Source organism: Carcharhinus amblyrhynchos, unplaced genomic scaffold (genome assembly GCF_965287045.1).
Source record: "Carcharhinus amblyrhynchos unplaced genomic scaffold, sCarAmb.v2.hapA chromosome_280, whole genome shotgun sequence".
Lineage (NCBI taxonomy): Eukaryota > Metazoa > Chordata > Chondrichthyes > Carcharhiniformes > Carcharhinidae > Carcharhinus > Carcharhinus amblyrhynchos.
In genome coordinates this window covers 94,619-119,681 of record NW_027650020.1, presented here as the reverse complement: position 1 = coordinate 119,681, position 25,063 = coordinate 94,619, and the positions used below count along the sequence as shown (strand labels likewise).

The 25,063-nt window shown below is 53.5% G+C and overlaps 1 protein-coding gene across 1 annotated transcript in view; it reads right to left on the bottom strand.

The window, feature by feature from the left end:
• Positions 1–20,543, bottom strand: part of ipo4 (importin 4) — a 77,360-nt gene extending 56,817 nt beyond the window's left edge. The window contains exons 1-5 of the mRNA XM_080183410.1: positions 20,312–20,543; positions 12,383–12,469; positions 7,932–8,011; positions 6,677–6,718; positions 3,178–3,307 (exon numbers count right to left, since the gene is read on the bottom strand). Coding sequence (XP_080039536.1) covers positions 3,178–3,307; positions 6,677–6,718; positions 7,932–8,011; positions 12,383–12,469; positions 20,312–20,377 — 405 coding nt within the window. The 5' untranslated portion in view covers positions 20,378–20,543. The remainder of the gene's footprint in view (positions 1–3,177; positions 3,308–6,676; positions 6,719–7,931; positions 8,012–12,382; positions 12,470–20,311) is intronic.
• Between the last annotated feature and the right edge of the window lie 4,520 nt (positions 20,544–25,063).

Below are 25,063 nucleotides of genomic sequence, written 5' to 3'. Positions count from 1 at the left end.
ACTATCGTATCTGCTTCCACTCCCTCCCCCAGCAGCGAGTTCCAGGCACCCACCACCCTCTGTGTTAAAAAGGAAGGCGATGGCTAAGTGGTATGATGGCTGGACTATTAATCCAGAAACTCAGCTAATGTTCTGAGGACCCAGGTTCGAATCCCACCATGGCAGATGGTGGAATTTGAATTCAACAAAAAAAAAATCTGGAATTAAGAATCTACTGATGACCCATTGTCGGTAAAACCCATTTGGTTCACTCATGTCCTTTAGGTAAGGAAACCCGGTCTGGCCTACATGTGACTCCAGAGCCACAGCAATATGGTTGACTCTCAACTGCCCTCTAATTGCAACTAGGGATGGGCAATAAATGCTGGCCCAGCCAGCAACACCCATGTCCCATAAATGAATTAAAAAAAGTAAAAATGTCCGCTGCGGACTCTCCCCAACTTTTACAGATGCCCCATAGAAAGCATTCTTTCTGGTTGGATCACAGCTCGGTCTGGGCTCCTGCTCTGCCCAAGACCGCAAGGAACTACAAAAGGGTGGTGAATGTAGCCCCAATCCATCACACAAACCAGCCTCCCATCCATTGACTCTGTCTATACTTCCCGCTGCCTCGGGGGGGGGAAAAGCAGCCGGTATAATTAAGGACCCCCCCCCCCCCCCACCCCCCCACACACCCCGGACATTCTCTCTTCCACCTTCTTCCGTCGGGGAAAAAGATACAAAAGTCTGAGGTCCCGTACCGACCGACTCAAGAACAGCTTCTTCCCTGCTGCTGTCAGACTTTTGAATGGACCGACCTCGCATTAAGCTGATCTTTCTCTACACCCTCGCTGTGACTGTAACACTACATTCTCTCCTTTCCTTCTCTATGAACAGTATGCTTTGTCTATATCACGCGCAAAAAACAATACTTTTCACTGTATCCCAATACATGTGTCAAGAATAAATCAAATAAAGGCGACTTGACAACTCAGTCTTCCAGGGGCTACAGAATTCCAAAGGTTCACAATCCTAACTCCGTCTCAGCTCAGTCCTGATGGACCAGCCCCTTATTCTGAGACCGTGAGTTCTCGATTCCCCCTTCTAGAGAAACATTTTCTCATCATTGACACTGGCGATCCCCTTCAAGATGTTCATTTTTCAATGAGATCACTCTCATTCTTCTAATCTCTGTGAAATATAAATGATTCTACTCAATCACTATTCATTGAAAAATCCCACCCCATTAGAGGAAAGTAAACTAGGTTAGTTTGGTTAGCACTGCTGCCTCATAGCGCCAGGGACCCGGGTTCGATTCCCAGCTTGGGTCACTGCCTACGTGGGGTTCCTCCAGTTTCCTCCCACAGTCCGAACGATGTGTAGGTTAGGTGGATTGGCCATGCTAAATCGCCCCTTTTTGAGAGAGAGGGACGAGCTAGGATCAATGCATGGGGTTATGGGGATAGGGCCTAGGTGGGATCGTGGTTGGTGCAGACTCAATGGGCTGAATGGCCTCCTCCTGCACTGCAGGGATTCTATGGTTCGATGACATGTTTCCTAGCCTTTCCCTGTTGGTTTGTGCAGCCAGTCCTCATAATTTAACATCCTCAGCTCCAGCTTCCTTCTGACCACTCAGTATCCTGGTGTTATAGATGGATTTGATGTTGCACTATATGTTAATACACGTGACGTGTATTGTTTCTTGCACACTATACAGACAAAGCATACCGTTCATAGAGAAGGAAAGGAGAGGGTGCAGAATGTAGTGTTACAGTCACAGCGATTGTGTAGAGAAAGATCAACATAATGCGAGGTAGGTCCATTCAAAAGTCTGACAGCAGCAGGGAAGAAGCTGTTCTTGAGTCGGTTGGTACGGAACCTCAGACTTTTGTATCTTTTTCCCGACGGAAGAAGGTGGAAGAGAGAATGTCCGGGGTGCGTGGGGGGGGCCTTAATTATGCCGGCTGCTTTTCCCAAGGCAGCGGGAAGTGTAGACAGAGTCAATAGATGGGAGGCTGGTTTGTGAGATGGATTGGGGGCTACATTCACGACTTCTGTAGTTCCTTGCGGTCTTGGACAGAGCAGGAGCCCAGACCGAGCTATGATCCAACCAGAAAGAATGCTTTCTATGGTGCATCTGTAAAAGTCGGTGAGAGTCGTAGCTGACATGCCAAATTTCCTTTACGTTCTGAGAAAGTAGATGCGCTGATGGGGCTTTCTTAACTATAATGTTGGGGTGGGGGGGCGGAGAAGAACTAGGACAAGTTGTTGGTGATCTGGATACCTAAAAACTTGAAGCTCTCGACCCTTTCTACTTTGTCCGTGTTGATGTAGACAGGGGCACGTTCTCCTTTACACTTCCTGAAGTCGATGACTATCTCCTTTGGTTTGTTGACATTGAGGGAGAGATTTTTGTTGACGCACCAGTTCACCAGTACTCCGTCTCATCATTGTTTGAGATCTGACTCACTACAGTGCTGTCATCAGCAAGCTTGAAAATCCCTACGGAATCCCTACAGTGCAGAGGAGGCCATCTGCACCGACTCTCCGACACAGCATCACACCCAGTTCCAACTCCTGCCATATCCCATAACCCATACATTGACCTTGCTAATCCCCCTACATTACATATCTCTAGACACTAAGGTGCAATTTAGCATGGCCAATCCATGTAACTTGTACATTTTTGGACACTAAGGGGCAATTTAGCATGGCCAATCCACCTAACCTACACATCTTTGGACACTAAGGTGCAATAATAGCATGGCCAATCCATGCAACCTGTATATCTTTGGACACTAAGGGGCAATTTATCATGGCATTTAACCAACACATCTTTGGAGTGTGGAAGGAAACTGGAGCACCCAGAGGAAACCCACGCAGACACAGGGAGAAGGTGCAAACTCCACATAGACAGTCACCCACGGCTGGAATTGGTCCCGGGTCCCTGGCACTGTGAGGTGGCAGTGCTAATCACTTTGTCACTGTGTACCCCCACTCCAGGGAGGTACAGGAGCTGCAACCCATCAAAAGGGGAGAACACCACAAATAACAAGCCTTCCCCGAGCGAGGTCGTTAAACCCCGGCCAAGATATTTACACAGACCAAAATCGGATCCACCCAGACCACAAAACAGCGCCAGATTACTGGGGAGGGAGTCGAAGGCATCACTGATATGCCAAGTCTCCCCCCACGTACCTGTCTCTCCTCTGGAACACTGCTCTTTGTCCACTGGGTTATGAATTGAAGAAGTTGTGGCCATTTCTCTGGTGTTTCGTGCTTGACTATGATGGCGGCCAGCTGAGCTACCGAGTGCCGTACCTTGTGCCTGCAAAAGGCAATGAGACAGTGGTGAGAAACGGGTCAGCTTTGGGTGGGGGTAGCCCTCACCCAGCGGTACGTCAGAAGCTACTTCCAATCAGGCTTGCTAGCAGCGGACAGTGAGAAAGCAGTCAAGTGGAGGGGCTGAATGGCCTACTCATGCTGCAAAGCTCTATGGTGCTGGGTCAGTTCAATGGGACATTGCCACTGCACGTTGAAAGGTCAGTGACAGCATATTATAGCAACAGGAGACTATTTGGCCTCTCCTCAATTATATCAGCAGATTTGTACTTTAAATCGACAGAACTAACCACCTTGTTTACTTAACATAAAGTTAAAGTTAATTTATTAGTCACAAGTAAGGCCTACATTAACACTGCAATGAAGTTACTGTGAAAATCCCCTAGTCGCCACACTCTGGCGCCCATTCAGGTTACACTGAGGGAGAATTTAGCGCAGCCCAATGCATTTAACCAACACATCTTTCAGACTGTGGGAGGAGTGCTAGCTGGAGTACTGTGTGCAGTTTTGGTCACCGCACTTGTGCAAGGATATTTTGGCCTTGGAGGGAGTGCAGAGGAGGTTTACTAGGCTGATACCAGAGTTGGGGGGGGTTGAGCTATGAGGAGAGGCTGAATAAACTAGGCTTGTACTCGTTAGAGTTTAGAAGGATGAAGGGGGATCTCATTGAGACGTACAAGATGATGAATGGGATGGATAGGATAGAGGTGGAGAGGCTCTTCCCGCTCAGAAAGGACAGCAGGACCAGAGGGCACAGCCTCAAGATAAGGGGGGGGGACAGTTTAGAACGGAGTTGAGGAGGAACTTCTTCGCTCAAAGGGTGGTGAATCTCTGGAATTCTCTGCCCGTTGAAGTGGTGGAGGCTGCCTCGCTAAATATATTTAAGACACGGGTAGATAGGTTTTTGGCAGGCAAGGGGATTAAGGGTTATGGGGAGAGGGCGGGAATGTGGAACTAAGCCACTTCAGATCAGCCATGATCTTATTGAATGGCGGGGCAGGCTCGAAGGGCTAGATGGCCTATTCCTGCTCCTATTTCTTATGTTCTTATGAAACCGGAGCACCCGGAGGAAACCCACGCAGACACAGGGAGAATGTGCAGTCTCCACACAGACAGTGACCCGGGTCCCTGGCGCTGAGGCAGCAGCGCTAACCCACTGTACCACTGTGCCATCCCTAGTCTAACAATTCAGAATGTTCCCTCCCGGACCTCGAATTAACTCCCCAGAGATGCTGCCAGACCTGTCGAGTGTCTCCAGCATTTTCTGCTTTGAGATTTCCGCTATCCATGGTACTTGGCTTGTGAAAAAAATCTGTCAATCTCAGCTTCACTGATCCCAGTTTTTTGAGGGGGGGGGGGTAGGGAAAAAGTTAGGATTTTCCACCCACTCTGTGTGTGAAGACAAGTTTCCTGACATGGCACAGGACAACGGGGGACAGGGGGCAGAATTCTCCGCAATAAAATTCTAAGTGTTGAGTTTGCAGGAAAACTGGAGTAATTCAGGCTGGTTTTTTTTCAGTGGGAGTCTATTCCCACCCAGGAGGCTGAAACCAACAGGCCCTCTGCGCGTGCCCCGAACTGTCAGCCTCCCCATTTGCTGGCTGGCAGGATCCCTGCAGTGCGGCCCCGCTCCCCTCTTCCCCCACAATCCGAAAGCAGCCATCCAGGACCATTCCTGCCCTCCCGAACCTTCCCACCCCACCCACCCCCCCAAACCCCCATCCGGACCTCCTCGTTCTCCAGCCTACCCCCCCCACGCCCGACAGTGCCAATGCCCTCACAGTCCTGCAGTGCAGACACCTCTGCAGGCAGAATCCCCCCCACACGCTCTGGCAGACCCCTTAGCCTGCCCCAAACATTGGCCTCCCTCCTGCTCGCCCCAATCGATCCCAATGTAGTGTTGCAGCACCGCACCCCCCCCAACCCACTAATCACCCCCGAGACCCCATCCCAATATGCCCCACCCCCTGCCCTGTGGGCACTGCCAGGGTGCCCCCCCCAGGCATGGTCACATTACCCCATGGGGACTGCCAGGGTGCCCCCCCAGGCATGGTCACATTACCCCATGGGGACTGCCAGGGTGCCCCCCCCAGGCATGGTCACATTACCCCGTAGGGACTGCCAGGGTGCCCCCCCCCCCCCCAGGCATCGTCACATTACCCCATGGGGACTGCCAGGGTCCCCCCCCCAGGCATGGTCACATTACCCCGTAGGGACTGCCAGGGTGCTCATGCGCAGGGGGTGGCCACGCCCCTGCACTGGGGTATCCCGTATTGTCCCCCCTTCACTCTAGCCAGGTCAGGCCACTAGCTCCCTGAAAGTGGGGAGTGAGTGTAATCCCTGCTGGAGTCAATCACTCTGGCAGGCTGGGAGAGGCTCACGGGCCCAGAGAATTCAGACCCGGGGCATTTAAATGCTAGCCCCACTTCTCCGCCGATTTCCAGCACGGAAGTCTGGCGCTGGGGGACACTTGCAAGGCACAATCTCTCGCGTGAATCCCATGCATTGCTCCTAAAGAATTAGCACAGCGGGATGGGAAAATCGCCCCCAGACAGACAGGGAGAGAGAGGAGCCGCGACAGAGGCGGGGGGGGGGGGGGGTCCATGCACAGAGGGAAAGAAAGAGTGAAAGTGAGCAGGAGAAACAGAGAAAAGAGTAAAAAAACCGAGAGAGAGAAAAAGAGCGAGTTTCTAGACGGAGCACTGGAGGCTGAGGGGTGACCTTATAGAGGTCTATAAAATAATGAGGGGCACAGATCAGCTAGATAGTCAATATCTTTTCCCCAAAGGTAGGGGAGTCTAAAACTAGAGGGCAGAGGTTTAAGGTGAGAGGGGAGAGATACAAAAGTGTCCAGAGGGGCAATTTTTTCACACAGAGGGTGGTGAGTGTCTGGAACAAGCTGCCAGAGGTAGTAGTAGAGGCGGGTACAATTTTGTCTTTTAAAAAGCATTTAGACAGTTACATGGGTAAGATGGGTGGAAAGGGATATGGGCCACATGTGGGCAATTGGGACCAGCTTAGGGGTTTAAAAAAGGCGGCGTGGACAGGTTGGGGCATAAGGGCCTGTGTCCATGCTGAAAACCTCTCTGACTCTTAAACCTGTATGCATTATTCAGTAGGTAGCTCTGAGCAGACAATAACGAGCTTAATGGACAGGGATAGCACTGCCTCTGGCTTTCAGCAATCTGCAAACGCTTGGTCATGTTCATTCCCGTCAATCATTCTGCTCGTACAAAGAGCAATCTGTTTTGCTGTGCTGACCCCTCACGTTGTCAGCAGACACCCAGTATCCCAGGCATTGAATCCACAGCTACCTACGTTCATGCCCCAGGTATTGTACAGTGCCAGCACTTACTCGCGTTCCTGCTGCAGAGACTGTAGAACCACTGGCTTCAAACTGAGGGGAGGAAAGAGAGAGACAGGATGTCAGCACATCTGAATCTGTGCAAAAACAGAGCTCATACTGTGTACACGCACTTTTCCAGTTCAACACAAGCGCAAGTCAGATACAGAGTAAAGCTCCCTCTACACTGTCCCCCCCCCCATCAAACACTCTCAGGACAGGTACAGCACGGGGTTAGATACAGAGTAAAGCTCCCTCTACACTGTCCCCCCCATCAAACACTCTCAGGACAGGTACAGCACGGGGTTAGATACAGAGTAAAGCTCCCTCTACACTGTCCCCCATCAAACACTCCCAGGACAGGTACAGCACGGGGTTAGATACAGAGTAAAGCTCCCTCTACACTGTCCCCCCCATCAAACACTCCCAGGACAGGGACAGCATGGGGTTAGATACAGAGTAAAGCTCCCTCTACACTGTCCCCCATCAAACACTCCCAGGACAGGTACAGCACAGGGTTAGATACAGAGTAAAGCTCCCTCTACACTGTCCCCCATCAAACACTCCCAGGACAGGTACAGCACGGGGTTAGATACAGAGTAAAGCTCCCTCTACACTGTCCCCATCAAACACTCCCAGATCAGGGAGGGTTAGGTTGTTTGGCAGAGACAAATTGCTCCTTATTGGGGTTATGGGGGTAGGGCCTGGATAGGATTGTGCTCAGTACAGATGTAATGGGCCAAATGGCCTCTTTCTACACTCTGGGAATTCAAGTCAGACACAGCACAGAATGTACAGGCAGTAGTAGAGGCGGGTACAATTTTGCCTTTTAAGAAGCTTTTAGACAGTTACATGGGTAAGATGGGCATACAGGGATATGGGGCAAATGCAGGCAATTGGTACTAGCTTAGGGGTTTAAAAAAATGTGCGGCATGGACAAGTTGGGGCGAAGGGCCTGTTTCCATGCTGTAAACATCTAAGACCCAACCTATATTTGTTAAGGGTTATACATTATTGTGGCTGTTTTGTTCTTAATTGATAAAAGTTATTGCTAATTTTCTTACTATACATGTTAACTATATTCTTAAATAAACTTTGTTTGGTAAAAGCTCCCTCGTGCGTCATCTGTATTATACCTGGAGTGAACTCTCTCAAGCTTATCCTAACCAAACTCAAATTGCAAAACTTATGATCCAGGTGGGCTTCATAAAACACCGGAATTCCTGACCTGAATTATAACTAAATGTGTAAAAAAGTCATCACGTACTTCTCTTTGAGGTCCACTGACAGTTTCTTCCAATGTTTGGCAACTCTTCTCCGCACAAGCACGGCTGCAAACTGACGAATCTGAAGTAGACAGGGGAGAACAGGGTGAGTTTGCACATCGCTGGAGAGGGGCAGTGGAAGGAAACATCAGAAATTAAATACCAACAAAATGGGCGGCACAGTGATTAGCACTGCTGCCTCACAGCACCAGGGACCCAGGTTCAATTCCTGGCTTGGTCACCCCACTTGTGTGGAGTTTGCACATTCTCCCCGTGACTGCAGGGGTTTCCTCCGGGCACTCCTGTTTCCTCCCCCACAGTCCAAAGGTTAGGTGGAATGGCCATGCTAAATTGACCCAACTGTCAGGGGGATTAACAAGGTAAATGTGTCAGGTCACGAGAATAGGGCTCGGTTGGGATTGCAGTCAGTACAGAATCGATGGTCCAAATTCTTCCCGCTCAGAAAGGACAGCAGGACTAGAGGGCACAGCCTCAAGATAAAGGGGGGGGGGACGGGGGGGTGCAGTTTAGAACAGGGTTGAGGAGGAACTTCTTCACTCAAAGGGTGGTGAATCTCTGGAATTTTCTGCCCGTTGAAGTGGTGGAGGCTGCCTCGCTAAATATATTTAAGTCATGGGTAGATAGGTTTTTGGTAGGCAAGGGAATTAACGGTTATGGGGAGAAAGTGGGAAAGTGGAACTGAGCCACTTCAGATCAGCCATGATCTTATTGAATGGTGGGGCAGGCTGGAAGGGCTAGATGGCCTTCTCCTGCTCCTATTTCTTATGTTCTTATGTTCAAATGGCCTCCTTCTATGTTGTAGGGATTCTCTCACTCATGATTCTATGACCACAGAGGGTTCAAAGGCACCTAACCAGGTTAGATAAGAGCCAATGCCAGCTGGCTCTATACAGAAACTAAAAACAACAGTAGGCCATTCAGCCCTTCGAGCCTGCTTCACTGTTCATTTTGATCATGGCTGATCATCAAATTCAATGTCCCGATCGCCTTCCCCCCATATCCCTCAACACCTTTAGCCCCAACAGCTATTTCAAGAAATTGGATATCACAAAACATTTTGGCCTCAACTACTTTCTGTGGGAGTGAATTCCACACATTCACCACCCTCTGGGTGAAGAAATTTCTCCCTCACCTCAGTTCTAAAAGGTTTACTCCTTATTCTCAAACTCTGACCCCCTAGTTCTGGGCTCCCCCCCATCGGAAGGTAATGGCCTAATGGTATTATCACTAGATTATTAATCCAGAAACTCAGCTATTGTGCTTGGGACCCAGATGGTGGAATTTGAATTCAATAAAAAAAATCTGGAATTAAGAATCTACTGATGACCCAGTCTGATATCGATTGTCTGGAACACCCATCTGGTTCCTTTAGGGAAGGAAATCTGCCGTCCTTACCTGGTCTGGCCTACACGTGACTCCAGAGCCACAGCAATGTGGTTGTCTCTCAACTGCCACCCAAGGGCAACTAGGAATGGGCAATAAACGCTGGCCCAGCCAGTGATGCCCTGTGTCCCACAGTTCAATTTAAAAAAAAATTAATCTGAATCAACCCTGTTAGAATTTCATAAGTTTCTATGAGATGACCTGTCTCTCTTCTAAACTCCAGTGAATAAAAATATTCCTAACTGAATTAGTCTCTCCTCATATGACAGTCCTGCCATGCCATGAATCAGCCTTACTGGTAAACCTTTGCTGTACTCCCTCTGTAACAAGGACATCCTTCCCCAGATAAGGACGCCACAATACTCCAGTGTGGCTTCACCAGTGCCCTGTACAATTGCAGTAAAACATCTCTATTCTTACATAGTCAGCAATGCCAAGGTGGGAAGGTTCTGAGATTCCCACAGGGATTGAGAACTATCTTGCCTGTTCTTTCCCCAAAAGATTTTATGTCCACCCAAGAGACAGGGCCTCATTTTAAAGTCTCAGATGCAAAAGTCCACTCTGTGGGTGCCAGTTCTTTGGGAAAGGAATTAATGGGTACTTTTCAAATTGGCAGACAGTAACTACTGGGGTGCCACAGGGATCGGTGCTGGAACCCCAGTTATTCACAATATATATTCATTATTTGGATGAGGGAACAAAACATAACATCTCGAAGTTTGTAGATGATATCAAGTTGGATGGGAGAGTGAACTGTGACGAGGATGCAGAATCCTTCAGAACGATTTGGACAGGTTGGGTGAGTGGGCAAATCAATGGCAGATGTAGTGTAATTTGGATAAGTGTAGGTGATTCACTTGGGAGGCAAAAACAAGAAGGCAGATTACTGCTGGATGGGTGTAAATTGGGAGAGGGGTGTGTGCAGCGGGACCTGGGTGTACTTGTGCATCAGTCGCTGAAGGTAAGAGTCAGGTGAGGCAGGGGGTAAAGAAGGCAAATGGTGTGTTGGCCTTTATTGCGAGAGGTTTCAAGTACAGGAACAGGGATGTGTTGTTGCAATTATTCAGAGCCTTGGTGAGGCCACACCTAGAGTATTGTGGGCAGTTTTGGTCTCCTTTTCTGAGGAAGGATGCTCTTGCTCTCGAGGGAGTGCAGCAAAGGGTTTCCCAGGCTGATTCCGGGGATAGCAGGACTGATGTATGAGGAGAGATTGACGAGGTTAGGATTGTTTTCGCTGGAGTTCAGACGAATGGAGGGGGGGCAGGGTTAGAATCTCATGCAAACTTAAATTTCTAACAGGACTAGACAGGGTAGATGTTCCCGATGGTGGAGGGGAATCCAGAACCAGGGGGTCACAATCTGAGGATTCTGTGTAGACCATTTAGGACAGAGTTGAGGAAACATTTCTTCACCCAAAGAGTAGTGAGCCTGTGGAATTCATTCCCACAGGAAGTAGTTGATGCCAAAACATTGAATGTGTTCAAGAGCCGGTTGGATATAGCACTTGGGTCAAATGGGATCAAAGGTTTTGGGGAAAAAGCAGGATTACGCTGTTGAGTTGGATGATCAGCCATGATCTTAATGCATGGCAGAGCAGGCTCAAAGGGCCGAACAGCCTCCTCCTGCTCCTATCTTCTATGTTTCTATATAAAGCCCACTCCCTTGTTCCTTCCCCATATCGCCATCATCCTTTTGCCTCAAAAAGGAAGAGCAGAAACTGATGGCCAAGTTCCGCACACATGAGGATGGCCTCAACCAGGATCTTGGGTTCATGTCACACTCTGTGTAACCCCCCACGATTTTACCTGGACTTGCAAAATCTCACTAATTGTCCAGGCTTGACACAATCAACACCGCTTTAACCTGTGATTAACCCTCTCTCCACTCACTCTGTCTGTACCTGTGAAGACTTGATTACCTGTAACGACTCGCATTCCATCCATTATCTTGCAATTGTGTCTCTGTCTATATATGCCATTTCGTGGACCCAACTCTCCACTCACCTGATGAAGGAAAGTGCTCCAAGAGCTCGTGATTCTAAATAAACCAGTTAGGCTTTAACCTGGTGTTGTGAGACTTCTTACTGTGTCTACCCCAGTCCAACGCTGACATCTCCACATCACAAATATTTGTTGGGGACAAAGTGAAAAGGATCGTGAGCTTCAAGTTTTTAGGTGTCCAAATCACCAACAACCTGTCCTGGTTGTTCATGCTGACACTATAGTTAAGAAAGCCCACCAATGCCTCTTCTTTTTGGAAGACAAAAGAAATTTGGCATGTCTCACCAACTTTTACAGATGCCCCATAGAAAGCATTCTTCCTGGTTGGATCACAGCTCGGTCTGGGCTCCTGCTCTGCCCAAGGCCATAAGGAACTACAAAAGGGTGGTGAATGTAGCCCAATCCATCACGCAAACCAGCCCCCCATCCATTGACTCTGTCTACACTTCCCGCTGCCTCGGTATAATAAAGCAGCCAGTATAATTAAGGACCCCCCCACACACCCCAGACACTCTCTCTTCCACTTTCTTCCGTCGGGGAAAAAGGTACAAAAGTCTGAGGTCATGTAGCGACCGACACAAGAACAGCTTCTTCCCCGCTGCTGGCAGACTTTTGAATGGACCTACCTCGCATTAAGCTGATCTTTCTCTACACCCTCGCTGTGACTGTAACACTACATTCTGCACGCTCTCCTTTCCCTCTCTATGAACGGCATGCTTTGTCTGTATAGTGCGCTAGAAACAATACTTTTCACTGTATCCCAATACATGTGACAATAATAAATCAAATTAAAACAAATCAAATATTTATCCAATTCTGCTCCGACATTCGCCACTGAAATTTCTTCCACTGCCCCTTAGGTTTGTTACTAAATGCAACAACTTTCTTTGCATAAAAAAAAATGGAGATGTCCTTTCTCCTGCTGGTTCGTTTTCCTGGTAGCTGGGTCCGTGTGGTTAGCCAACACCAGCCCAGATCTATCCCACACACCCTCCCCCCAGCCAGTGGGAACATTTTTGTTCTGCAGAATAAAGTTAGAAGTTGTTTACCTGAGGGTTTGGTGAGCTGGTGAGGATGTTGCAGAGTGCAGGGACCACTGACGGATCCTTAAACGCGTCCTTCAACTGAGCTGTGGCCTGCGGTTGGGACAAGAGGCAGAGGGGTTACATAGTCCATGGCGCAGGGGACAAGCTGCCCAAATTCACAAGCCACCCACCCCCACTTCCCCAGCCCGCCACTCACACCATGAAGATAGTGGGCACACTGTACCTTTAACACAGAATCAAACAGACAATAATGTGAAAAGAAGACACTTTCAGACTCCAGCCCCTTTTTAAATGATGCCAACTCAATAATTCAAAGGCCAAACGGAACACTGTCCCTTAGTGTCCAGAGATGTGTAGGTTAGCTGGATTGGCCATGCTAAACTGTCCCAAAGCGTCAGGGCGACTAGCCAGGGTAAATGCATGGGGTTACGGGGATAGAGCCTGGGCAGGATTGTAGTCACTGCAGACTTGATGGGCTGATTGGCCTCCTCCTGCACTGTAGGGGTTCTATGTCCCTTCATGAGTTCAGTGCTTTGTCTTCTCCCTCCCTCTCTCTCTCTCCGTTTGGCAAAATTGTACAAGGTTTATAAGCACCATCACATGTAAATATCATGGACCATTTCCAAAAGCAACCTAGTGGGAATGATCATTCCTACTGTTGTAAAACATTGTCATCTTGTTTCTAAACCTGAGGGGGTGGCACGCTGGTACAGTGGTTAGCACTGCTGTCTCAGTGCCAGGGACCCAGATTCGATTCCCAGCATAGCTCACTGTCTGCATAGAATTCGCTCACTGTCTGCATAGAATTCGCACATTCTCCCCGCGTCTGCATGGGTTTCCTCTGGGTGCTCCGGTTTCCTCCCACAGTCTGTAAGACGTGCTGGTTAGGTGGATTGGCCATTCTAATTTCTCCCTCAGTGTACCCGAACAGGCACTGGAGTGTGGCCACTAGGGGATTTTCACAGTAACTTCATTACAGTGTTAATGTAAGCTGACTTGTGAGACTAATAAATAAACTTTAAACGTTAAAGGCATCCTCTGAGCAGGAGGAAACCTGCTGCCTCCCTCAGGAAAGTTAAAGTTTATTTATTAGTCACAAGAAGAGCGTCTTGACAAGTACATGAATAGGATGGGAATGGAGGGATATGGTCCCCGGAAGGGTGGGGGTTTTAGTTCAGTCGGGGCAGCATGGTCAGTGCAGGCTTGGAGGGGCCGAAGGGCCTGTTCCTGTGCTGCAATTTTCTTTGTTCTAAGGCTTACATTAACACTGCAAAGTTCCTGTGAAAAGCGCCTTGTCACCACAGCGTCTGTTCAGGTCAATGTACCTAACCAGCACATCTTTCAGAATGGGGGAGGAAACCAGAGCACCCGGAGGAAACCCACGTAGACACGGGGAGAACGTGCAAACGTGCTATGAAGCAACAGTGCTGAACACTGTGCCACCATGCTGCCTACTGCGTAATTGGGCCTACTCCTTGATACCAGTTTTTCCACTACCCATAATACAATCTTAGAGACTGCGCCATCTTCTCCCAGAATGCTCTTCAGTGAAACCTATCTGTCACCTCTCTGATTGCCAGCTATATATAACCCTGGTTAGGCCGCATTTGGAGTATTGTGTGCAGTTCTGGTCACCACACTACCAGAAGGATGTGGAAGCTTTGGAGAGAGTGCAAAGAAAGTTCACCAGGATGTTGCCTGGACTTGAGGGTGTCGGATATGAGGAGAGGTTGAATAAACTAGGATTGTTTTCACTGGAAAGACAGAGGCTGAGGGGAGACCTGATAGAGGTCTACGAAATGATGGCAGGCATTGGCAGGATGGAGGGTCAGAGCAGCTATTTCCCAGGGTGGAAGTGTCAGTTACAAGCGGACACAGGTTCAAGGTGAGAGAGGAATGTTTTAGGGAGATGTGCGGGGGGAGTTTTTCACACAGAGAGCGGTGGGTGCCTGGAACGTGCTACCAGAGGAGGTGGTGGAAGGAGGGACATCAGCAACATTGAAGAGGCGGCTGGATAGGTAGATGAAGAGCGAGGAAATAGAGGGATACGGAGTAAGTTCTAATATTTTTTAGTTTAATTAGGGCAATCGGCACAGGTTTGGAGGGCCGAAGGGCCTGTTCCTGTGCTGTACTGTTCTTTGTTCTTCATGATGCACTGTCACATGCTTAAATGTGACTGTTCAGTGGGAATTTAACAGATTCAGAGTTGAGGTCCCACGGGCGGATATGGCTACCCGAGGTGTCGTGTGTTGAATTCTGGCCGATGCGCAGTATCTAACGTATCGGATGGCATCTGTTTCAAAAGCCCTCAAAATTCTCGACACTATCCAGGACATTCAGGAGTGCGGCTCCCCAGCAACAATCTCCGCTCGCCTAGATGAGCGCGGCTCCCCAGCAACAATCTCCGCTCGCCTGGACGAGCGCGGCTCCCCAGCAACAATCTCCGCTCGCCTGGACGAGCGCGGCTCCCCAACAACAATCTCCGCTCGCCTGGACAAGCGCGGCTCCCCAGCAACAATCTCCGCTCGCCTGGACGAGTGCGGCTTCCCAGCAACAATCTCCGCTCGCCTGGACGAGCGCGGCTCCCCAACAACAATCTCCGCTCGCCTGGACGAGTGCGGCTCCCCAACAACAATCTCCGCTCGCCTGGACGAGTGCGGCTCCCCAACAACAATCTCCGCTCGCCTGGACGAGCGCGGCTCCCCAACAACAATCTCCGCTCGCCTGGACGAGCGCGGCTCCCCAGCGACAATCTCCGCTCGCCTGGACGAGCGCGGCTCCCCAGCAACAATCTCCGCTCGCCTGGACGAGTGCGGCTCCCCAGCAACAATCTCCGCTCGCCTGGACAAGCGCGGCTCCCCAACAACAATCTCCGCTCGCCTGGACGAGCGCGGCTCCCCAGCAACAATCTCCGCTCGCCTGGACGAGCGCGGCTCCCCAGCAACAATCTCCGCTCGCCTGGACAAGCGCGGCTCCCCAACAACAATCTCCGCTCGCCTGGACGAGCGCGGCTCCCCAACAACAATCTCCACTCGCCTGGACGAGCGCGGCTCCCCAACAACAATCTCCGCTCGCCTGGACAAGCGCGGCTCCCCAACAACAATCTCCGCTCGCCTGGACGAGCGCGGCTCCCCAACAACAATCTCCGCTCGCCTGGACGAGTGCGGCTCCCCAACAACAATCTCCGCTCGCCTGGACGAGCACGGCTCCCCAACAACAATCTCCGCTTGCCTGGACGAGCACGGCTCCCCAACAACAATCTCCACTCGCCTGGACGAGCACGGCTCCCCAGCAACAATCTCCGCTCGCCTGGACGAGTGCGGCTCCCCAACAACAATCTCCGCTCGCCTGGACGAGTGCGGCTCCCCAACAACAATCTCCGCTCGCCTGGACGAGTGCGGCTCCCCAACAACAATCTCCGCTCGCCTGGACGAGCACGGCTCCCCAACAACAATCTCCGCTCGCCTGGACGAGTGCGGCTCCCCAACAACAATCTCCGCTCGCCTGGACGAGCGCGGCTCCCCAACGACAATCTCCGCTTGCCTGGACGAGCGCGGCTCCCCAGCAACAATCTCCGCTCGCCTGGACGAGTGCGGCTCCCCAACAACAATCTCCGCTCGCCTGGACGAGTGTGGCTCCCCAACAACAATCTCCGCTCGCCTGGACAAGCGCGGCTCCCCAACAACAATCTCCGCTCGCCTGGACGAGCGCGGCTCCCCAACGACAATCTCCGCTCGCCTGGACGAGTGTGGCTCCCCAACAACAATCTCCGCTCGCCTGGACGAGTGCGACTCCCCAACGACAATCTCCACTCGCCTGGACGAGCGCGGCTCCCCAGCAACAATCTCCGCTCGCCTGGACGAGTGCGGCTCCCCAACAACAATCTCCGCTCGCCTGGACGAGTGTGGCTCCCCAACAACAATCTCCGCTCGCCTGGACAAGCGCGGCTCCCCAACAACAATCTCCACTCGCCTGGACGAGCGCGGCTCCCCAACAACAATCTCCACTCGCCTGGACGAGCGCGGCTCCCCAACAACAATCTCCGCTCGCCTGGACGAGTGCGGCTCCCCAACAACAATCTCCGCTCGCCTGGACGAGCGCGGCTCCCCAGCAACAATCTCCGCTCGCCTGGACGAGCGCGGCTCCCCAACAACAATCTCCGCTCGCCTGGACGAGTGCGGCTCCCCAACAATCTCCGCTCGCCTGGACGAGTGCGGCTCCCCAGCGACAATCTCCACTCGCCTGGACGAGTGCGGCTCCCCAACAACAATCTCCGCTCGCCTGGACGAGCGCGGCTCCCCAGCAACAATCTCCGCTCGCCTGGACGAGTGCGGCTCCCCAGCAACAATCTCCGCTCGCCTGGACGAGTGCGGCTCCCCAGCAACAATCTCCGCTCGCCTGGACGAGTGCGGCTCCCCAGCAACAATCTCCGCTCGCCTGGACGAGCGCGGCTCCCCAGCAACAATCTCCGCTCGCCTGGACGAGTGCGGCTTCCCAGCAACAATCTCCGCTCGCCTGGACGAGCGCGGCTCCCCAACAACAATCTCCGCTCGCCTGGACGAGTGCGGCTCCCCAACAACAATCTCCGCTCGCCTGGACGAGTGCGGCTCCCCAACAACAATCTCCGCTCGCCTGGACGAGTGCGGCTCCCCAACAACAATCTCCGCTCGCCTGGACGAGTGCGGCTCCCCAACAACAATCTCCACTCGCCTGGACGAGCGCGGCTCCCCAACAACAATCTCCGCTCGCCTGGACGAGTGCGGCTCCCCAGCAACAATCTCCACTCGCCTGGACGAGCGCGGCTCCCCAACAACAATCTCCGCTCGCCTGGACGAGCGCGGCTCCCCAACAACAATCTCCGCTCGCCTGGACGAGTGCGGCTCCCCAACAACAATCTCCGCTCGCCTGGACGAGCGCGGCTCCCCAACAACAATCTCCGCTCGCCTGGACGAGCGCGGCTCCCCAGCAACAATCTCCGCTCGCCTGGACGAGCGCGGCTCCCCAACAACAATCTCCACTCGCCTGGACGAGCGCGGCTCCCCAGCAACAATCTCCGCTCGCCTGGACGAGCGCGGCTCCCCAACAACAATCTCCGCTCGCCTGGACGAGCGCGGCTCCCCAGCAACAATCTCCGCTCGCCTGGACGAGCGCGGCTCCCCAACAACAATCTCCGCTCGCCTGGACGAGCGCGGCTCCCCAGCAACAATCTCCGCTCGCCTGGACGAGTGCGGCTCCCCAACAACAATCTCCGCTCGCCTGGACGAGTGCGGCTCCCCAACAACAATCTCCGCTCGCCTGGACGAGTGCGGCTCCCCAGCGACAATCTCCGCTCGCCTGGACGAGCGCGGCTCCCCAGCGACAATCTCCGCTCGCCTGGACGAGCGCGGCTCCCCAGCGACAATCTCCGCTCGCGGCTCCCCAACAACAATCTCCGCTCGCCTGGACGAGCGCGGCTCCCAACAACAATCTCCGCTCGCCTGGACGAGTGCGGCTCCCCAACAACAATCTCCGCTCGCCTGGACGAGCACGGCTCCCCAACAACAATCTCCACTCGCCTGGACGAGTGCGGCTCCCCAACAACAATCTCCGCTCGCCTGGACGAGTGCGGCTCCCCAACAACAACCTCCGCTTGCTTGGACGAGTGCAGCACTCCAGCGACAATCTCCGCTCGCTTGGATGAGTGCAGCTCCCAACAACAATCTCCGCTCGCCTGGACGAGTGCGGCTCCCCAGCGACAACCTCCGCTTGCTTGGACGAGTGCAGCACTCCAGCGACAATCTCCGCTCGCTTGGATGAGTGCAGCTCCCAACAACAATCTCCGCTCGCTTGGACGAATGCAGCATTCCAGCAACAATCTCCGCTCGCCTGGACGAGCGCAGCTCCCAACAACACTCCAGAAGCTCAACACCATCCGGGACAAAGCATCTCCCCCCCACTACTTGATTGACAAGCTAACTACCAACATTCACTCTCTCCACCATTGATGCACAGTGGTAGCCGTGTGTACCATCTGCAAGATGTACCGCAGCAATTCGCCAAGGCTCCTTCAACAGCAACTTCCAACCTACAACCACTGCCATCTCGAAGGACAAGGGGGAGAACACCACCACCTGGAGGTTCCCCCTCTGAGTCACTCACTGTTCCAGGCTTAGAAATTAATAAACAGTCTGTACTAGACAGACTCCTCATGGACTGCAGCAGTTCAAGGTGGAGGATAGAGATTTACAGCATGGAAACAGAGGAACAGAATGGCCCCACCCCCCGCCCTCCGGGGACAGTGGCCCCACCCCCGCACCACCAGGGACCGAGCAGCCCCGCCCCTTCCCGCCCCACCAGGGACAGGGCGGCCGCGCACCCCCCACCCACCCCGCCAGGGACATGAGTGAAACAGGGATGGAGGGTTATAGGAGACGGTTTTAAAAAGGGTCAGAGCCTCGGGACGTTACTGGAAATCTAATGCTGCAGGTTGACGTTTTGTCTCTTTTTACTCCACAGGTGTCGGTCCACCTTGTTGTCAAACGAGGGGCATGCACACAGTGGGTCGTGTGTGGACTGCTCTTGGATGTTTTGAGAGTGGCCTAGTACTTCGCGTCGTTGTGTGCGCTTAAACTTGGACCAGCAGATGGGCACCACAACAGCTCAGTGACTATCACTGCTAGCTGTGCAGATAGATGGATTTGGGCCAGTGTCTGCGGGAGTTTGCGCATTCTCCCCGTGGTTGCATGGGTTTTCTCCGGGTGCTCCGGTTTCCTCCCACACCCCAAAGATGTGCTCTTAGGCTGATTGGTGTAACAAATTGTCCCTAAACTATTCTGCCCTGAATCTGGTTTCCAATGGGGGTACCATACACATACACACGGGTCAAGGTAGGTGTAAGAAAAGGCTTTGTTAAGATGGTGGCGTGGGCTCGTTGGGCTGAAGGGCCTGTTTCCCGTGCTGGGTTGTGCTTTGTTCATTCCGCCAGCGACAGGGCGGCCCTGGCACCCCCCCCCTCCACCCGCCCTCCCACCCTGCCGGGGACAGGGCGGCCCCACCCACCCCCCCCCAACCCCGCCGGGGACAGGACGGCCCTGGCACCCACCCCCCACCCTGCCGGGGACAGGGCGGCCCCACCCACCCCCCCCAACCCCGCCAGCGACAGGGCGGCCCTGGCACCCACCCCCCACCCTGCCGGGGACAGGGTGGCCCCACCCACCCAGCCGGGGACAGGGCGGCCCCACCCCCCCAACCCCGCCGGGGACAGGGCGGCCCCACCCACCCCCCACCGGCGACAGGGTGGTCCTGGCACCCCCCCCGCCAGGGGCAGGGCAGCCCCGGCAACCCCCCCACCACCGGGCACAGGGCGGCCCCACCCACCCTGCCAGGGCAGCCCAGCACCCACACCCACCCCCACCCCAACCACCCCACTAGGGAGTTGGCCCCGCCCCCCACCAGGGACAGATGGCCCCGCCCCCCCACCAGGGACAGTTCCCTTCCCAGTGATTGACAGTCAGCTCCGCCCACAGCCATTGTTGGCAGCCCCGCCCCCTGCCCGGTGATTGGCAGTTCACCACCATTGCCCCTCCCCCCACCTAATGATTGGCCGTTAGACTCCGTTCCCCTCCCCCCCACCCGGCACCCGGCGACTGACGGCACCCCCCCCCTCGCCCGTGCCCCCGCCCCACCGGAGGCTGGTTCGCGGCCCCTCCCCCTCTGCCCGTTGATTGGCGGTTAGCCCACGGCCCCGCCCCCCCCTGCCCGCTGATTGGCGGTTAGCCCACGGGCCACGCGCCCGGGTTTTGAAAAGCGCTCGCGCTGCGCCGCCAGCTGGCAGTTGGCGCTCGAGCGCCGGGAGGAGCAACTGCCAGGGCTGCGGCCGGGCTGGGGCCTGTCCCTTCACGGTTAACCCAACCCCCTCCCCACATCAGACACCCATCCCCGCCACTCACACACCTGCTGGATCAGGGCCGTGTCCGGCTCCAGCAAGTTGTTCAGGATCTTCTCCAGGAATTCCGCCATGGCCGCCCTCTCAGTGCTCGCTCTGCTACCACCGCCCGGTTTCCCTCGCCTCTTTCACACACACACACACAGACTGTCACCGGCAACGTGCTTCCCTTCCGACTGGCTACTGCCTGCTGAGAGGCAGGAGGCGCCGCCCGACGCGGCGGTGGGGGGGGGAAGCAGCTGCCCGCCAGCAGCGCCGCCCTGCGACTGGGAGGACACGCGGCAGCGGCCGCGGGAGGACCGCGCTGGCCCCGCCCACAATTATGAGGATGTCGCGCCCGTCCCGCCCCTCATTGTATGGATTTCGCGACAACCCCGCCCCTTAATGATTAGGTGCGCGCCGGACCCGCCCCTCGTTGTGAGGATGTCGCGCCAACCCCGCCCACAGTTGAGGGGGAAGACCTCGCCGGCACCGCCCCCAATTGTTTATGACAGGACCGCTTTGGCCCCCCGCCCACAATTATGAAGATGTCGCGCCGACCACGCCCACAGTTGCTGGCAAGTCCGCGACAGCTCCCGCCCCCAAGTGAGCGACAGCTCGGCGTTGGCCCCGCCCACAATTACAAGGATGCCCCGCCCCCATTGCGAGGAAGATGGCTCAGTTGGAAGATCGCGCTAGCCCCGCCCCTAATTTGGATGTCGCATCAGCTCCGCCCCTAATTATTCAGAGGACAGCGCCAGCCCCGCCCCAATTTAGATGTCGCATCAGCCCTGCCCCTAATTATTCAGAGAACTCTGCCAGCCCCGCCCTCAATTATTGGAGGACCACACTAGCCCCGCCCACACTCATTGGGAGGACTGTGCCAGCCCCGCCCCCAATTATCAGGATTGCACATCAGCCCCGCCCCTAATTATTGAGAGGAGGGAGACAGCGCCTCCTGTCGGTGGGGGGAGGGGAATGGCACCCCCCCCATGGGTGGGAGGAGGAGAGATGGTGCCCCCCGTGGGTGGGAGGAGGGGGACAGTGCCCCCCCCCCCCTGTGGGTGGGAGGAGGGGGATGGCGCCCCCCCGTGGGTGGGAGGAGGGGGATGGCGCCCCCCCCCGTGGGCGGGAGGAGGGGGACGGCGCCCCCCCGTGGGTGGGAGGAGGGGGCCGGTGCCCCCGCCTGTGGGCGGGAGGAGGGGGACGGCGCCCCCCCGTGGGCGGGAAGAGTGGGATGGCGCCTCTGTCCCAAATGGTCTCCCCCCCCCCCCCCCCCCCCACCAATCCTCAGACCCCCTGGTTCTGGACTCCCCAGTAAAAAGTCCGACAACACCAGGTTCTAGTCCAACCGATTTATTTGATAATAGACTCACAAGCTTTCGAGGTTTCCCTCTTCGTCAGGTGAATGGAGAGTTCTGGCCTCAGACAGAGCATATAAAGCACAGACAGTTTAGAGATTACTGATTAGAATGCGAATCCTTACACCTAACCTGCTGTTCAAGACCTGAAGACATCTTCTCCGGAGTCTTCAACATATCATTGATGAAGACGAACATCTCGCCAGGGCTATCCCCACACCCCCACTTCTTGCCTTCAGACAACCACACAACCTCAAACAGACCATTGTTTGCAGCAAACTACCCAGCCTTCAGGAGAACAGTGACCACAATACCACACAACCCTGTCACAGCAACCTCTGCAAGACATGCCGGATCATCGACATGGATACCATCATCACACGTGAGAATACCGTCCACCAGGTACACGGCAAATACTCTTGCAACTCGGCCAACGTTGTCTACCTGATACGTTGCAAGAAAGGATGTCCCGAAGCATGGTACATTAGGGAGACCATGCAGACGCTACGGCAACGGATGAATGAACATCGCTCGACAATCACCAGGTAAGACTGTTCCCTTCCTGTTGGCGAACACTTCAGTGGTCACGGGCATTCAGCCTCTGACCTTCGGGTAAGCATTCTCCAAGGCGGCCTTCACGACACACGACAGCGCAGAGTCACTGAGCAGAGACTGATAGCCAAGTTCCGCACACATGAGGACGGTCTCAACAGGGATCTTGGGTTCATGTCGCACTATCTGTAACCCCCGTGACTTGCCTGGGTTTGCAAAACCTCACTGACTGTACTGTCTGGAGACAATACACATCTCTTTAAACTGTGATCAGTGCTCCTTCCACTCACATTGTCGGTCACTTCAGGTCTTGAACAGCAGGTTAGGTGTAAGGATTCGCATTCTAATCAGTAATCTCTAAACTGTCTGTGCTTTATATGCTCTGTCTGAGGCCAGAACTCTCCACTCACCTGACGAAGAGGGAAACCTCGAAAGCTTGTGAGTCTATTATCAAATAAATCGGTTGGACTAAAACCTGGTGTTGTCAGACTTTTTACTGTGTAACCGCGTCAAGACATCCTTATTCCTCTACTCAAATCCTGTACGGGCCACGTAAAACTCACATAGAGATACCACGGATAATAAAGAAAGGGAAAGGAACGTTGGCACTTCGAGCCGAGGGAAAAGAATATACAGTCGTAACTGTACAAGGTATTGGTGAGGCCCCACCTGGAGTATTACGCACAGTTTTACCCCCTTTGTTTGAGGGAAAGATGGAGTGACGTTGAAGGCAGCTCAGAGGAGATTCACTCAGTTGATTCCAGAGGCGAGGAGGTTTGTCAAACGAAGAGAGAGATCGAACAGTTTAGGCCTCTACTCTCTGGAATTCAGGAGGATGAAGGAGGGTCACAGTGAGGTGTACAAGATGATAAAAGGGTATGGCATAAAGTAGACGTGAAGAGGATGTTTCTTCTTGTGGGACAGTCTGGGACGAGAGGTCTTAGGGTAAGAGTTGAGGAGGAAAAGAACATAAGAACATAAGAAATAGGAGCAGGAGTAGGCCATCTAGCCCTTCGAGCCGAGGGGGATTGAATATAAAAGTAGGGAGGTCTTGCTGCAGCTGTATAGGGCATTGGTGAGGCCGCAGCTGGAGTACTGTGTGCAGTTTTGGGCGCCGCACCTGCGCAAAGATATTTTGGCCTTGGAGGGAGTGCAGAGGAGGTTTACTAGGCTGATACCGGAGTTGAGGGGGTTGAGCTATGAGGAGAGGCTGAATAAACTAGGCTTGTACTCGTTAGAGTTTAGAAGAATGAGGGGAGATCTCATTGAGACGTATAAGATGATGAATGGGATGGATAGGATAGGGGTGGAGAGACTCTTCCCGCTCAGAAAGGACAGTAGGACTAGGGGGCACAGCCTCAAGATAAAGGGGGGGGCGGTTTAGAACGGAGTTGAGGAGGAACTTCTTCACTCAAAGGGTGGTGAATCTCTGGAATTCTCTGCCCGTTGAAGTGGTGGAGGCTGCCTCGCTAAATATTTTTAAGACGCGGGTTGATGGGTTCTTGATAAGAGAGGGGATTAAGGGTTATGGGGAGAGGGCGGGAATGTGGAACTGAGCAGCGACAGATCAGCCATGATCTTATTGAATGGCGGGGCAGGCTCAAGGGGCTAGATGGCCTACTCCTGCTCCTATTTCTTATGTTCTTATGTTCTTATGAGCCTGCCCCGCCATTCAATAAGATCATGGCTGATCTGTCGTGGCTCAGTTCCACTTTCCGGCCCTCTCCCCATAACCCTTAATCCCCTCTCTTATCAAAAACCCCTCAACCTGCGTCTTAAAAATATTTAGCGAGGCAGCCTCCACCACTTCAACGGGCAGAGAATTCCAGAGATTCACCACCCTTTGAGTGAAGAAGTTCCTCCTCAACTCCGTTCTAAACCGCCCCCCTTTTATCTTGAGGCTGTGCCCCCTAGTCCTACTGTCTTTTTTGAGCAGGAAGAGTCTCTCCACCTCTATCCTATCCATCCCATTCATCATCTTATACGTCTCAATGAGATCTCCCCTCATTCTTCTAAACTCTAACGAGTACAAGCCTAGTTTATTCAGCCTCTCCTCATAGCTCAACCCCCTCAACTCCGGTATCAGCCTAGTAAACCTCCTCTGCACTCCCTCCAAGGCCAAAATACCCTTGTGTAAGTACGGCGCCCAAAACTGCACACAGTACTCCAGCTGCGGCCTCACCAATGCCCTATACAGCTGCAGCAAGACCTCCCTACTTTTATATTCAATCCCCCTCGCTATGAAGGCCAGCATCCCATTCGCCTTCCTGACCACCTGCTGCACCTGCAGGCTGGGTTTTTGCGACTCATGCACAAGGACTCCCAGGTCCCTCTGCACCGTCGCCTGCTGCAGTTTTTTGCCACGTAAGTAAGAGGGTTGTGAACAGATTTTTAAGGGTTGGACAGATTTTTAATTGGTAATGGGTTATGGGGAGAAGGCAGGAAAATGGGGGGTGAGGAGCATATCAGTCACGGTTGGATAACGGAGTGGACTCGATGGGCCAAATGGCCTCATTCTGATTAGCGAGAGGCAACATGGTTTTGTGAAGGGGAGGTCGGGTCTCATGAACTTGGTTGAGTTTTTTGATGAAGTGATGAAGATGCGGAGGGTGTGGAGAGTCTGCAGAAGGATCTAGATAGGCTGGGCGAATGGGCCAGGAAATGGCAAATGGAATTTAATGTTGGCAAGTGCGAGGTGGTCCACTTTGGTAGGAATAATGGTAGGAAGGATTATTACTTACGTGGCGAAAAACTGCAGCAGGCGACGGTGCAGAGGGACCTCGGGGTCCTTGTGCATGAGTCGCAAAAACCCAGCTTGCAGGTACAGCAGGTGGTCAGGAAGGCGAATGGGATGCTGGCCTTCATAGC